Raw genomic sequence first — 16,160 nt, forward strand, 5'->3', positions numbered from 1 at the left:
AATTGGTCCATTTGTACACTCAAGAGTCACAGACCTGGGTCCATTTGGAACCATCGCAAGTAACCCAGATGGTCCCTGGACCCCAGTATATAATATGTATACAATACCATATGGATGATTGAATTTGTGTATAATAGAATTATTTTATGAAGGGCAACATTTTTTTAAATATAAGAATCGTTAAGGGAAACAAACCGTTAAGGAATCGGAATCGTTGAACTTGAAATCCAAAAACCCTACTCATCATCAGGCCTGGAATTTCGTCATTTTAGGGCCACTTGGCCTTTGGTGTTGTAATTTTTTTGAGGGCACAAAGGCCAAATGCCAGGGCAGGAAGGCCATCAAATAAAACAAGATTTTAGTCCATTGAAATAATGAATTGAATTTAAGGGTTAAGGATGATTTTAAATTTGATATGTTGACTATCTGCAGTGAAATAAATAAATTATGGCATTTATAATCTGATCCATGCTCAGCCCTGCACCAATCAAAGTTACTGGATTGGTTTAAGGATGAAAATTCAGAATCCCAACAAGACACTGGTGTCTACATGACAAAAGACCCTGGTGTCTACATGACAAGAGACACTGGTGTCTTCATATTGACAAGAAAGAAACAGACAATGTGGTACAGTCAGCTGGGGCATTAAGGCCACTGTGGCCTCACGGCATCATGCCATTTCTTTGAGGGGCACAAGGCTAAACTGAGGGGCAACAACAGCCATGGCCTTCGTGGCCACCCTGAAATACCTGCCCTGCTCATCACCAGACCCACCCGTGGGGAAAATTCAGTTGTCAATGGTAAAGGAGACAGACCCAGGACAGATGAAAATAAATAATATATAGGACAGGAGTAGAGTGCAGTAGCAGTGTAGTGTGGAAAGCCTGGTTTCCATTTTATGTTCAGGGTTATGAACTGGATACAGTTCACTGTATCCAGATTCCGTATCCACTCTAGACCAGACCTGTAACACGCAAGGCGTTTTGTTTTTTTAAACGCGTTTGCTGCAAATACCACTGCAGATAGCATACTCTACCATACAGATTGGTTAACATTTTATTCATTGCAAATTCAAGGTTTAAATAAAGACCATTTAAAGGATGATACACTGAGCAGTTTATCATGACTGCTCTGCGGGTCATACCATTTCCAAATAATGAATTAGTGATGAACTTTATAAAGACTGGGCCATCTCAAAATGCATTAGTCATGTAACATTAAGCCACTTAGAACATTTTATGCAAAAGTCACCAATTATGTCATACCAGACTTCCCTCGGTTTTGAATCAACTCTAAAAACATTCACATGATGGACAATTTAAAAAAGCATGACAATAAGCATCTTAAAAATAAGGCCATAGAGTGAACTAAGCTTCAAATCGTATTTTATTTTTCTTACAACAAAAGAAACTCCTACTACATAGTATCATGGAGGCGCAGTACTGAAATTGTAGCAATAATAATAATAAAATAAAAAAACACATTCAACAAGGGAAAAAATAAAATAAAAAAAAGCTTCAAAATAAACACTTCTCATACAAAAGTTACAATTGCCATTTATCCATCCAAGCATAAAAACAGATCTCTGAAATATTCTATTTAACACTCCGAGCTTTTGTATGATTATAAGGTAAAAAGGACAACTGAATAATAGACACACTGACGCCTTATAAACCACACCGGACATGTTGAATAGGCAGACTATATCTTTTCAAATGCTGGTCAGTATTGGATTAAAGTCCGTTTGGTGTGACGAAGAAAACAAGTTTGCAGCTGGCAGGGTTTGAACGACCGTGCAAGGCCAGTGTCCTTTCGCAGGTTGAAATCTTGTGTGTTTTGTACATTAGTTTGCACCAGGTGGGTTTGGTGAAAAGTCGTGGTCTAAATGGGGGGTGGGGTCCTCTGCAGCCACAGAGCATGCTCAGTTGGCATGCTGAACAGTGGAGAAGCACAGCTTCAGGGTGTATGGGTACGGACCAGCTGTGAAGAAGAAGGGGGGAGGGTGATCATTAGAGACTTGTATTGCACAATGGAATCGTCATCCTGGTTTAGAATTATAGCTAACTGGATACACATGAAGGCAAACCAAAGCTACAATACTCCCACAGCCAGCTACTCCCTGAGATTAAGGAAAGTTCCACCCTAGAACACTTTGCAATGGTATAAATGCACAAATCATTCTATGTGATGACAATTGCAGAGTGCACAGAACGTCAATGTTTGCATCTTAGCCACTCCAACCCTGGCATCCCTACATAATGCGAGCTTGTAGATCAGCCATATTCGGCTGAAAATAATTAAATATAGGAAAATGAGGCTAGTGGTTATGACGCAACTCCCCTTCAGGGCGATAAGTATGTGTACGTACTTGAGTTCTTCATCTGATAGTGGTTTATCAAGCCCAGCGCCTCCATGGCATCATTGATGGACTCCCACTCCAGCAGGCCTGATGCACTGCGCTCACTGGGGGCAGCACCACCTGGTGGTCAAACAGCAGTCACAGGGATTACTGACTACACAGAAAATACTCTCCTTTGCATTTTACATGTTGCACAAAATCTAGGACCCATCTGTTAGATTTCTACATAGCACTGACATTTAGTCACTGCCGAACTAGTTAACAGACACAAAAAAGTAATATTGGTTAAAATGCTTACTCTTTCCTGTGAACAGTTTGATGTTTACTGGAGTCTTGACACCAATTTCTTCACAAATCTGTAAAGAAGGCAATCAGTTAATTGACAGAGTAGGGGCCCATAATGATTAGTTTCCAAGCCATAACGTAGGATTAATTAACAAAATAAATGTAATTAATTTAAGATTCATGTGAACTCAATCCAGAAGAATTTCAATACAAACAAATGTGTGAACAATTTAAATGAGATATTTATGGCTACAGCCTTTTATTACCCCCGAGAAGATTTCTGCTGAGGAGTCGGGCTGGGCGTTAAAGAAGTGTAGCACATTGCTCGGGTGTTGGATGCGGTTCTTGGCCGCTTGCTCTGGAGATGTGAATCGGTTGTTTCTGGAGCCATGGAAGTCTTTGAAGCTGCTGGAACCATCATCCAGCTCATAGCACTGTCCTGGCATGATGGCCTGCTGCTTGGACACACTGGAAGGAGGATTAGATTTAGCGATCGTCGACATTACAAGAAATCGGCAGTCAAGGAAAAAATTAATCTAGAGGTCACGCCTTCTTTTGTGTACGTAAATCTGAGCAGGAACAAACATAGCTTCAAGCGGTATGATTTAATTAGCAGTCTTCTTTCAGTTGGCAGAGACTGCCTGTCATTTGTCACAACCAGTAATTGTACATACCACACATTGAGTTTCTGTCCAAAGAGGAAATTGTTATTAAGGTGAGTGATTGCACGGTCTACAGCATAGCAGTCTCCCATCTCCACCATGGCTGCTCCAGGTTTACTCTTCATAAACTTCACCTACACAGACAAAGAGCTTAAGTTAACAGTTATATAATAGCAGACAAACAAGAGCCTAAGTTAACAGTGATATAAATGCAGGTCACATGGGTCACATGCTCCCATGCACCAGCAGCAAGGCATGACGGCTGTGTAATTAGACTGAATATAATAGGCGAGACAAGAAATGACATGTCAAGTGACTGCTGAACTTAAGCTGCCAATTGTCTAAATGATAAACCACCAAGCTCAACCTCTGCGCCACCTCATGAAAATTCATATTCAAGGAAAGTGTATTTCTGTCCGAATGTGATTTAACAGTCATGTCTTTACAAATATTTTGGCCACTATTGAATACCGTAGGTCCCAAAAAACACATTTCTCCCAACAGTGCGATTATACGAATTACAAACGTCCCCGAATGTATTAGAACAGTCTTTCATGGACATCAATGTGTCAGAAACGATTGTTTAGAACATCCTAGACACAAAATACAGTTTTAACATTAGTAGTCAACGGCTTTCTAGCTATGCCAAGGTATGAAGCTCTTAAAAGCAGTTTTACTAGTGTCACTTCTTTTTTCTTCAAGCCACCATAGGCGTTTCTTCGAGGCATTCTGCTGCCACTGAGACAAATTTTGGCACTACAGTGCTAAAATAAACCTCTACTTTGTATGTTATAACAGGTCTCCAATTTTAAACATACGTAAATCCTACATTGGTGTTAAGTGACTAACGCCCGGGATTCGAACCTAAGTCGGCGACGCTGGAAGGGACACTAGAGCCAACCATTTTAAGCACTACCTTACAGGTGTGGTATGGGAATGTAATCTAGTCCGAATAGGGTTAGTTGTTGCGAGTATTTGTCACTTTACAATTGCACATGTGAAATTCATTTAACCATCTTAACCAAACCAATAGACTTTATATAGCACATTTTACAACGCAGGGTTACCTTCCGTGCATACCAGACATACTGTATTATCCATTAATCACAAATGGAACCTACCCGCTCCACATTGCCATAGAGACAAAAGACATTGAAGACGCGATCAGCATTCATCTTGACTGGGTCCAGGCCGTACACCATTACAACAGGCGAGTCTGCATGGGCACCATACTCGCCAGGAGGTGGCGGGGGAGGGCCGTAGCCTGGCCCTCCCCCATAGCTCCTGCCACCACGCCCTCTCATTGGTGGGCCCATACGGCGACCCTCATATGGGGGGGAGCCGTAGCTCTCATCGTAACCACCATGGTAACCGCCAGCTGAGGCATCAAAAGACAAAAATCAGAGGAGAAGATAAAGCATATGTATTATGTATGAGCAATATAATACTTATGACTGTCTGGGGGCAGACCGTTTCTAGCCGACGGTTTGAAAAAGGTCAGTCTTAAGCAAAGTCATATACTGTACATCAATACTACCAAGAGGACAACATTCCTGCCATGTATTTATTCCTTGAGAGAAAGCTTACCATAAAAATAAGTTGCCATAACATATTCAAGATTGAGATACAAGAGAAAAATATCTTTGCATTCTACAGTAAAATCCATAAGTGTTGAATGATCAATTTCTAACTACAAATGTACAAAAGTGCATATATAGACCCTTCTGGGTCAATGTCTACACTCCACAGTTAAACACTGAGGAATTGTTGCTGTAGGAAATGTGACTGTGGCTGGTCTTACCATACTCTGGGGGGTGATCTCCCAGCAGAGCAGGCTGCCTTGCTCGTTTGTTGGGATTGGGATTGGCATCTCCATCTAAAAAGGAGAAAAGGAGGGAACGTTTAAGTGTCATATTGTAGCAACAGAAAACAGAAGACTGCTGGGATGTAAGCATTTAGAATTGAAGATGCATTGGGGTCTAGAAAAAAAAAGACTACAAAAGATCATGGCAGAAACTGCACTTCATGGTAAACTAGAAAAACAGTTACAGACTATGAAATTTAAAAACTTTACAATGATGATGATATTGGCTTGAAATGGTAAAACAGAAATGTTAGGAGAGATGAAGGATGGTTGGGGAGAATGGCAGTATTGTACAGTTAGCCAAAAAGGGCAACAAAGGATATCGCATAAAATGCCTAAAATGGGGGAGATGAAACAGTAAGTACACACCTGCACTGTTTCCATTGCCCTCTGCTTCACCATCTGTACAGGTACACAACAACCAAACAAATAAAAACAGGCCAGGTTAATTCAATTGAAAAGCTACAAAGTACATTGATCCTAAACACTTCATTTTCACTACCACTTTCCTACATATTCAAGAAAATGAGGATGCTAATAAATACAACACTACACTAGCATGGCAGTTAAGGGATAGTGCCAATAAGACGTGCCAATAAGACATGGGTAGAAGACCCAGCAAATTCTAATGCGGCTTTAATTCCACACGGTTTTCTAATTGGCCTGTTTTACCAGCCACTTAAGTAGGCTCACCCCCTCCTCAAAATACACAATCAGAGCCATTATGTGTCATTTGTTCAAGTTTTTTTGACTGTTAGTGGAGGAACAGAGACAACATACAAACATAATGGCCAATGTTAGTCAAGTCTTGACAGGAAAAACCCACAACCACCTCCCACCACAAATCAGAAAGACAGACAGAGTAAGCCTGTATGGGGAAAAAATGGTTAGGTCAGTCTTGTATGGCCATGGTGAGTGCCGGGGGACTCGTGTGGTGCTGTGCTCTGTGCAGTCGTGCTCCCTAGGTGAGGGAGGGCTTGATTTACTTACTGCTTGCTTACAAACAGTGGGAGTGGGGAAGACATTTGCTTCAGAAGTAGTTGGGCAGTGGTTCCATCAATGTCCACCAAATTCATTTCATCCCATACTCTTATCCATTCCCTCGTTCGCTGAAAGAACCCGCCGGGGGGGTTCTATCAAGATGAGGGGCCATTGCTGGCAGGTTGGTTAATCGGTCCATGCTAACTTCACTGGTAGGCTGCCATAGAGCACATTTCAGATGGGGGAGCTGGCTCCTCTTTGTAAATTGCCAAACCTGTATCACATGGAAGGTGTTAAAAATCTGCACTCAGAAAAAAAAAAGCTATACAGGGATGCATGTAGCAAGAAAAGCACATGGGAGGGAAAGATGAGGAGAAAAGAGGAAAGGGGAGCTCAACCTCCACTAAGTGTTTGATAAGCCTGACTTGAGTGTGCTAATGCCTGGTGGTGTCAGCAATGTTCGGTCTTCATCAGTTGTTCACTCCAATGTGACTGGCTACAACTTGATGATCAGTGGTGTTAAGTCATCTATTGGATCAGTTGGTGGTACAGCATCAGGAAGTATTGGGAGGGAATGTGTTGCTTGAGTGTTTAGTTCTTGTGTCAGCAACTCCAATGTGACTGGCTACAACTTGGGATCAGTGGTGGTAGTGCAAGTCATCTATTGGATCAGTTGGTAGAACAGCATCAGAAGTGGAGGTAATGTGTTGCTTGAGTGTTTTGTTGTTCTTTAGCAACTGAAGAGGAAAAACAAAACAAAACACACAGCCCTTCCAGCCAACAACAGTAAACCGGTAGAGCAAGAACTTTCTCAATTGACTTGTGAGTGAGTGAGTTCAGTTGTTGCAAGGTTTGTCACTAGCTTGGTCTTTACGTGGATGGATGTTATCTTTATGGTGTCCCCCTTCCTTCTTTGGACTGGTATCAGTCTGTAATGTTTCTCCAGGTGTTGTTTATAGGTGGCGAAAGCTGTGGTCTGTTGTCAGTGTGTCAGGCACATGTGCCACCACATGGGTGTGAAGGAACAGTGGAGGAAAGAGGGTGGGAGAAGGTGGAGGACACAAGCATAGCTTGGTATCCCACAGTACCAACAACCAAACTCCTCACCCTCTTCGATAGAGGTGTGTGGTACCATAAAAAAGGTAACATGGGTGTCTTCATGGCTTTGTTGTTGCGATGCAGAGATGAGGTGTTGAGGGTGGATGAGGAGTCATCAGTCCTACAATATGTTGCATGAGTGGAGACTATGTCCTCTCCCTGTGTCTGAAGGGACCATGGGACTTCTGTACAAGGGTGGATGTGTCCTCACGTAAAACGGAGATACTTGAGGTGGTGGCGGGTGTTGTCAGTGCAAATGTGTCTGCCTCTCCCTCTTGAGACAAAGTTCAGTACATTTTACTTTGCGAATACAGCGACATTTTGGAAGACATGGAGACTGGCATGGCTTCTGTTGCAGGAACCCCATACTGACCATGGTCTCCTTCACTATTCAGTCATTTGGCAAAGAAGCACTGCACTAGACTGACAGAAGAAAAAAATAGTGGAAGAGACCAAGACCTGGCTGTGTGGCTAGGACATTTGTTTTGAAGTTTTGGGCTTGAGAATAACAGTTTTATAAGCACCAGACGGAACTATCTTTCTTGTTCAAGGGCCAATTTTCAATTCAGTGACTGAAATAAATATAAATGTATTGTAGAACACTTTCAAGCCTAACAAAATATGTTTAGTGCTCAAAACAAGAGCCTCAGGAATATAAATCACTCAAGTGTGCGTGAATGACATGTTAACGTACTTCACCCTGACCGCAAAGTAACCAGACCACATTTGTCTTTCGTGTTGACTTTCGGTAAGTCTTCCTAGTCAGTTCCTATAATTGGTGGTAATAAAAGTAGTTTCCTCCTTTGCAGAGCTGCCAACTCACATACATTTCAAACAATAGTGTAATGTTGGCAGCCCGGCATGGTTCTGTCAACATGGGCTTAGATAAGGCCAATATTGTCATTATGCCAATGACATTGCTTGCTGCCAAGAAGCATGACAGTCATGCTTTGCATACCTCTGGTTTGACTGAGGGAGTCTAACAGAAGAATAGTATCATTTGTGTTTTGGCTGGATATGTACAGTGTAAATTCAACTGTCCTACCTTTAACTACATATAAAACATTACTATGCTCAATTAGCCTGCAGGTAAAAAAATGTTTTAATGTCTGTATACATTTCTATTTTTCTATTTTGAAATTGCATTCTTACACCTATGACTGCAGGCTGATAGACCAATAGTTTCGTAAATAGAAAAGCCAATTTCGCCAGTACTTATAAGATTGTTAACCTCAATGTCCATCATTTCACCATATACTTTCAAGACATATGCTCGTTGCTCAACATAAGACTTTAAGAAGGCCCCCACAGCCACACTTCATTCATAATGCCACATTAGTTACTATGGGATGGTATGACTGGCTAGGTAGTCAGAATTCTATGAAAATTGGGACCCAAATCAAGCATAATGCTAAATTCTGATGCATTCACTATGTTGTGGCATTGTGAAGGAAGAGTCTCCCAGCCTCCATGGTTCCAGACAAGCCTATTTGCTGAAAGACCCTCTCCCATCCCACAGTGGCAGTAAAGAAGCAGAAGGTTATCTTTTCACCAAAAAACATGGGCGACTTGGTGCTTATGAATGTATGAACGCTTGCGTATGAGGATTTACCTGGACCCCCCAAGTTAGGGTTGGTGTAGTCCCAAGTGTCCTGGTCATTCTTGAAGACATTCAGACGAGTAGGCTGTGAGAATACAAAATGTGTTACAGAAACTTGCCCTCATACACACCGTCAACTAGCTAATGGGTTTGCAGTTTACATGACTGGCACATGTTAACAGCATGTTTGTGAGAAAAAGCCATATTTTGCAGCACTCACCTTGGCATACTCAATCTTGAGTGTGCAGCAGCCAGAATAGATGTCAGCTCCATTGAGTGAAGCTTTAGCCCGTTGTGCACTCTGCACCGAGTCAAATGTAATAGCGGAGTTAAGGAAGTGAAAACAGAGCAACAGGTATGCAAAGAATGATCAGTCAATAGCTTAACATTGTAACTAATTGTGACTACAGGTACATCATTTGTCCCCAACCGTGTCTGTAGCAATCAAACTCTAGTCATGTCCTCACTGCCAAGATGCCTTGTGAGCCATACTTGTTGTGATAAAGATTGAAATGGAATTTAAAAATGATCAATAGATAATAATGCAGGTGGTTGTACACAAACAGTTGTTGGCCAAGAATACGTCACGTCTGTAGCTAGTTGATACATGCAGACAAGATTGTGACAGTCGTCACGGACTGGTTTTCGAGTCTGGTTTAGCATGGATGTACAAAAGGTCTCTGCACAACAACAAACTGCCTTGCGGTCATTAAGAGATATGACAAAAGCACAGGAATGATAAATATTTCAACAAAAGCATGCTACCATACAGTGACATGGTGATGTATGACATCATGCCAAGTTACAGTTGATGTGGTTGCCAATGAGCAACCATAGTTTTGCACATTCTTATATCTGCTACTGGCAAGCTACTCCTCCTGCAGTTTTGATATACATAAATCAACCAGTTTTCTTTGAAACAATCAATTTCTTTCGGGTCCAAGTATCACCAAATTTGGTACATATGATCCTTGGAGTTATGTGACCATTTTAAATGGCTCTGATTGTAAAAGGATATTCAACCATGGCTTGGACACCATTCTTCCTGAAGATGACAATTCTCTGGACTGGGCCACAGTTGTTGCAGATAGTATAGAGGACATCCTGTGTGTAAAAGCACAATCAATGTCAGCAGCAGTTGAGTGGAAATCAAGAGCAAAATATACAGTCAAAGCATGGATCCTTTATACATTCGTTGTAATCACAGACTTTAGGCCTGGGTGACAGGGCAATCAACATTAGCAGGCATGAATCTCGGCGGGAACACTACAGGTGATAGATGACTGGAGGGGAAATAAGGAAATGCATCCAATGTGTTCATGCAAATGTTCCCTCAGCTGCACAGTGGTAGAAGAAGTACTCAGATTTTTAAGAACTTATCTTAACGCAAAATAAATTTATATATCTGTTATTTATATTTCACATTGTTATAATCTCTCAATCTGTCAAAGTCAGGGCTCGAAATAAACTTCTCACTTGGTAGCACTGGTGCTCCCATTAAAAAAAAAACTTAGGAGCATCAATATGCAATTGATTTTGCAATGAATAAACAATATAACTGAGCGGTTTACAAGTAACAGAAAATGGTGAAAGTCACCTTAAATACGTAGCCCACCACTGGGTCTTTATGCAATATGCTGGGGCCAAGATTTAAAATGTTTTGTCCTGGCTCTCTGTCCCTAATCCAGCCATCTTGTCACTGAGGGGAGGAGGACCCTCTATACTGATTTCAATCACATCTTCACCCGTGTTTTTTTCCCCTCCTCACCTTCATAGCCTATTTGGACAATATAACTCTAATTTCTAAGTTATAACATAATTGTACATATAACATATTATTGCACATAGCCTCCTCATCTTAGACTTTTAATGTGCACATCGAACAGGCTTTTTTTGCGTCGTCATATACATTTCTCAATAGGCTAAACGTTGATTCTGAATATTTACGACAGTTTCAAAACTCATCTGCCGAAATATACCAGCCGTGAGTTCCTATGCCTCTGTGCACCAAGCACTACTGGCAGCTCAGAGGGGAAGGTTTGTTATTCAGAATGGCAGGGAGCTCTCATTTTGGTTCATTCGAAGTGCCGTTTTGATCACACCACAGCAAATATTTGCAGTCGCACAGGTGCTCCAATTATATTTTTAGGTCGCACAGACTTCCATCACCGGCTGCACGAACAAGACAAATAGCTCAAATTCCAGGTGACAGTTGTACCTCTGTTTAGAGTGGTGTGTGTAATGCCATACTGTCATTGTATGCTCATATCATATTTGTACGCCCATGCTACCTTGAAGTCCATGATGTTGTGAGTGTATGTCATGCATCTACTTTGTCCCTGCATACGTTATAATTGCAAAAACAATTACTGTCTCTTATGCAAATGATTATGAAAATTAATCTAAATAAATGTATTTAGATTAATTTTCATAATCACTTGCATAAGAGACAGTAATTGTTTTTGCGATTATTTATTTTTTAAATAACATAAGAGAAATTGTTTACCGAGGTGATTGGATAGATGGGATTCATGATGGTGAGCAGCAGGACATTGTTGACACTCCTTGAGTCATCAGAGTCTCCTGGTCTGGAGATCTTCTGGCTGGTGGAGTAGTTGATAAAGGCCGGATGGCCAGCAATGTACACTTGGTTGTCTGCTGCGTAGGTCACAGCCGTGGAGGAGCCGTTCATATCCTCATACTCAACTAGTGCCTGGCGTTTCTTCGGCATCACCACCACATAACTAGGGACATCAGAGGAGCCACTCAGGTTTCTAATTCAGGTTAAGAATACATAAATCATATTAAACAGACATCAAGCAATGTTACATGATACATAATGGTCCTTCTGGTGTTTGTAAACTATCTGTAAAAAAGCTAAAATGGCTAACTAACTATGTGTGCCAGTTTCCTGGTTACCACAGAAAGGCTGAAATTAAAATTGTTTGGTATGATTTTCCTAAGGTAATTTTTTTTTAATTACCTGATGGCTCCGAACTCCTGCAAGGCTTCAACCAGGTCCGCTTCGGTAACGCCATCCACTAATCCCCGGATGTGCACCACCACGGACGGGAGAGTCTTGTGGGGGTCCTCATAGCCCTTCAAAGGAGAATTTTTCAGAACTTCAAATACATCGATCCAACCAATATTTAAATATGAGCTACATTAGCCAAGCTGCCTTGGGGGTAGTAAAAGTAAATAACTGGTACTAGTGTGCCTTAATGGCAATTATTTGAGGCAATTCTTTTTGAATAATCGTCATGATAGTTTCCATGTTGGAAAATCGCCTTCCAGATCTAAAAGCATACAAAGCATCATGCAGAGTTTTTTATTAAAAACATAATTTAATATAATATGTCAGTACATTCTTTTTATATTTAAGTTATTTGTCATATCTGTCATGCAATGTTTGATTATAGGCAGATAAACAGAAATAAAAATGCTATTCCAATGCCAAAAAAAAACACAATGAAATCGTTAATTGCAATTATTTGTGCGACAATTAATCGTCAACTTAAACGTTGTAATCCTGACCACCCTAATAACTGGAACGAAAAAAATCTAAAAATTATAATTTAACCATGTGTAACCATGTGATTAATTGATTGAAGTACTTTATTTAGAAAGACATGAAAACAGTACATGGAAGTACAATTCACGGTCCTCTAAACCAGGGGTCTTCAACAGGGAGTCCGGGACTCCTAGGGGGTCCTCAGAGCTACTACAGGGGGTCCGCCAAATCTGTGTGATACGATTTTTACCGTAACCACTTGAACCCTAGCATCCCTTTTCTGAGGAGAACTAAAGCCAAAAAAAATAGCAGATCCACAAGCTCACAAGGCGTTGCGCTGCTAGGCTTTGTGAGGTCGTAGATCGGCTTTATTTTGGACAAAGACTTATAGGTGTAGAGGGGAAAAAGAGCAGACCAAGTAAATGAATAAAAAGGTGAAACACAATGTTACACAATATAGAGGGGGTCCCTGCTCCATCTCTCTCAGCTAGGGGGTCCTTGGCCTGAAACGTTGAAAGACCCCTGCTGTAGTGTGCAAATGGGTCTCTTTAAACCCTTTCAAAGTGGTATAAAATGTGTAGGGCCCTCTCATGCTACCAAACATCTAAACAAACGTAGCAGAAACGCCTCAGGTCATACCGTTACTAGGGGGGAGGGGAGGGTCACTGGGTGCGTTAACGCTTCACTCAAAAACTACCCGTGGACTAATGTGCTGTTGTGGCCCAACAGAACACATAAAACCCACTGGCAATTTAGTAGATTTAAAACGAATGCAAATCACCGTCTTTAAAAACGACCCCTTTACAACAAGCGCCCGTTTAAACGTTAGCATCAGTGTTGCCATACTTTGTGAGAGAAATAAGCACCCCGGTCTAGGAAAACAAGCCCAAAAGCAGCAACTAGGCCATTATGGGCACTTTAAACCTATATCATGCATCGGCTATTAATTTTTTTTTAAAGCCAATCTACAAGCCCACAACGCGTCGTGAGCTTGTCGATCTGAATATGTTTTTGAAACATTCTAAAACCAAATGCTCCCTGGCACAAAGCATTAATGAAAATATTTGAGAACTGTTTTTTTAAAACACAAATTTGGAATATTGTCTAAAATAAGCGAGTACACTTTAGAAACAAGCCCCCCCCCCCCCCCCCCATTTACAAGTAAAATTTACAGAAAATAGCCCAAAATCGCTTGTGATAAGCCGACATGGCAACGCTGGTTAGCATGCATGCTAACGGAACAAAGCACTATCGTATGGCGTGGCCCAGCGGCGAGCCCTTTTTTCATTCAAAACAAACATAGGGAGTATATCGGCGAATGCGTCTCGGTTAGCGTACAAAAAGATGCAAACAATAAACGTTTAAAGTGCATATTCATTTATAATGTATTTCTAAAAAAAACTAAAGGAAATGAATTAGTAGGCGGGGGGAGGGGGCTTCTATTGCCGTAGCCTCATACAGAGAATTAAGTGTGCGTGGCTCCAAACGCAGTGCACATTTACGGACATATTGTTGCATGTTTACAGTTCTTACAAATTACACTTACTGTGGACATTCCGTCAGTTTTCTGTCTTTTGGTCGCCCGCCCGTCCTCACTGTAATAACGGCTCGTTGCGGTAGCCATGTTGTCCTGGTTAAAAAGGATGGTTGCCTTGTAATGACGAGATGAAATGAAATGGCCGGAAAAGTCCTTAGGAAAGTAGAGCTCCGCTGTCCACGCCCTCCACGGTCTGTCCCATGCCCTGATAGGCTGACAACCCCCTACGTCAGTCTGCACGTGACGTGTGGTGCGAACCAATAGGGGAACTCGAGATAGCTTGGCAGTGTGACGCTATGATTCGACAAAGTTGCAGTTGATGTGTTTTTATCTATGGTTTGATTTCAGCAGTGGTGTAAAATAACTAAGTACATTTACTTAAGTACTGTACTTTTTTAGGTGTTTTTACTTTACTGGAGTATTTCCAATTTTCAGTATTTTTACTTCTACTCCATTAGCCTACATCTCAGAGTAAAATATTACACTTTTACTCCACACCAATTATTTGAAAATTGTAGTTACTAGTTACTTATTATTATTACAAAACATACATTACCCACTGCAGCCCTATATACATTTAACATTTTGGCCATTTGAAAATAGCCAATCTACAAGCTCACATTTATGCCTTGCGATGTATTGTGAGCTCATAGATCTGCTATTTTCAAAAGATTTTTATACATTTGAAAACTTGTGAAATGGGACATTCTGCATAATGAGTACTTACACTTTTGCACTTTAAGTATATTTTGATACCAATATATTTGTAATTTTACTTAAGTAAAAAAATGTGAGTACTTTTTCCACCACTGTATTTCAGCCCAGTGGTTCTCAAACTCTTTCATGTCAAGGACCCCCTAATAATAATAATACCTGAAATTGATATAGTGCTTTTCTAAGTACAGAACCCCATCTGAAAAGATGTTCTGTTGGGGACCCCTGGAACAGAAGATTTGTGTTAAAGTTTTTTATTATTATTTCCAAATTTAAAATGCAAATATATATATATATATATATATATATATATATATATATATATATATATATATATGTTATGTGTATATGGACTAGCGCAAGTGAAATGATTGTGACCAGTAATGTACCCACCTTTCATGCTGTAATGAGGAATTCTATGTATAGATTAATGTGACTGATGGAATCGAGAATGTGTTTATTATGGCCTTAACAGGTATCACACCGAGTGATACAAGGTATTCCTCTTGCTTCTGGAAACACTGGAGGCAATATATGTTTTTATGGATTGGAATCAGTCTGTTACTCAGGCTATCTCTGTGTTGTTGTCTGTTTTGTAGCTCTGTTTTTATAGACCAGTGTTAATTTTGACAGCAAATTCTGATATAGTCGAATTAGTCTTTAGAATAACACACCATTTAGTTTTAGTCCTATTTTAGTCTTCTGAAATTGTTTAGTCTTAGTCTAGTCTTAGTCGACTGAATATCAAAACCTTAGTCTTTTAGTCTTAGTCGACTAAATTAACACTGAATATAGTTTATCATCATCATATACACATAACAAATCCTTTCAAATCTTCTCTTCCTCAACTACAAACCTTCCTTGCAATTATCTCCGCTTCTCTGTCCGTAAAAACTAAAAAGGAACAAATTTAGCAAAGATAACACATAACAGTAATAATGTAGCAATCCTTTGAGTTATAATAATAATATAATAACAATGGTAATAGTAATAACAACAGGGAAGAAATTCTGGCTAGTGTGCCTCGGCTTGCTTGCTCTTTTAGCTAGACTCTAGCTAAAAGGAAAAAAAGAGCAGGTCAGAGAGCTCATGTTGTTTGAACTATGTGGTCGTAAAAAAAAAAGACCGGTTCTAAGAATGCTTCAATAACCTTTACAATGTAAGAGCTTATACCTTGGAATGCCACTGTTTGTAGCATGCTTCAGTGGAAACGTTTCTCATAGTTTAAATGAATGACCTCGAGGCAGATTTTTGTAGCAGAGAGCTGTGGGTAATAATCCTTCTCTTGATGCACCTGAAAACCACTCCTTGACAATTAGCATTACCTGCTGCATTAACAACCGCAGCAGTGTGGCTGGGATTGTTCACATATTTATAGCTATTTGCTCTGTTACATCTAGCTTCTGCAACCTTCTTCTTCTTGCAACGGGGATATGTAGAATATAGAAAAAAAATGTGTTCTATATACCCCAGTTGGCAATTTACTGTCCCATTTATATTTCTGTATATTCTATATATTTGTTTCCACTGGTTAAAACATAATTTATAT

General features: G+C 40.4%; 1 protein-coding gene across 4 annotated transcripts; it reads right to left on the reverse strand.

Moving 5' to 3' along the window:
• Positions 1–1,368: 1,368 nt before the first annotated feature.
• LOC308084846 (heterogeneous nuclear ribonucleoprotein L-like) lies at positions 1,369–14,035 on the reverse strand. Of its 4 annotated transcripts, none has more exons than XM_080427780.1 (14): positions 13,907–14,035; positions 11,833–11,948; positions 11,356–11,593; positions 9,866–9,953; positions 9,070–9,164; positions 8,862–8,934; positions 5,540–5,572; positions 5,108–5,182; positions 4,428–4,684; positions 3,319–3,440; positions 2,911–3,112; positions 2,658–2,715; positions 2,369–2,479; positions 1,369–1,980 (listed from the first exon to the last, which is right to left on the reverse strand). In XM_080427780.1, exons 1-14 carry the CDS (start codon positions 13,982–13,984, stop codon positions 1,922–1,924), a joined length of 1,605 nt encoding a protein of 534 aa, XP_080283906.1. In that variant the 5' UTR covers positions 13,985–14,035; the 3' UTR covers positions 1,369–1,921. The 4 variants fall into 4 exon arrangements, with proteins under 4 accessions (XP_080283906.1, XP_080283905.1, XP_080283904.1 ...); XM_080427779.1 differs by having other exon boundaries at positions 4,428–4,693; XM_080427778.1 differs by having other exon boundaries at positions 11,356–11,623.
• Positions 14,036–16,160: the final 2,125 nt, after the last annotated feature.

The sequence above is a fragment of the Gymnoscopelus braueri genome (assembly GCF_963280865.1).
Source record: "Gymnoscopelus braueri genome assembly, chromosome: 5".
Lineage (NCBI taxonomy): Eukaryota > Metazoa > Chordata > Actinopteri > Myctophiformes > Myctophidae > Gymnoscopelus > Gymnoscopelus braueri.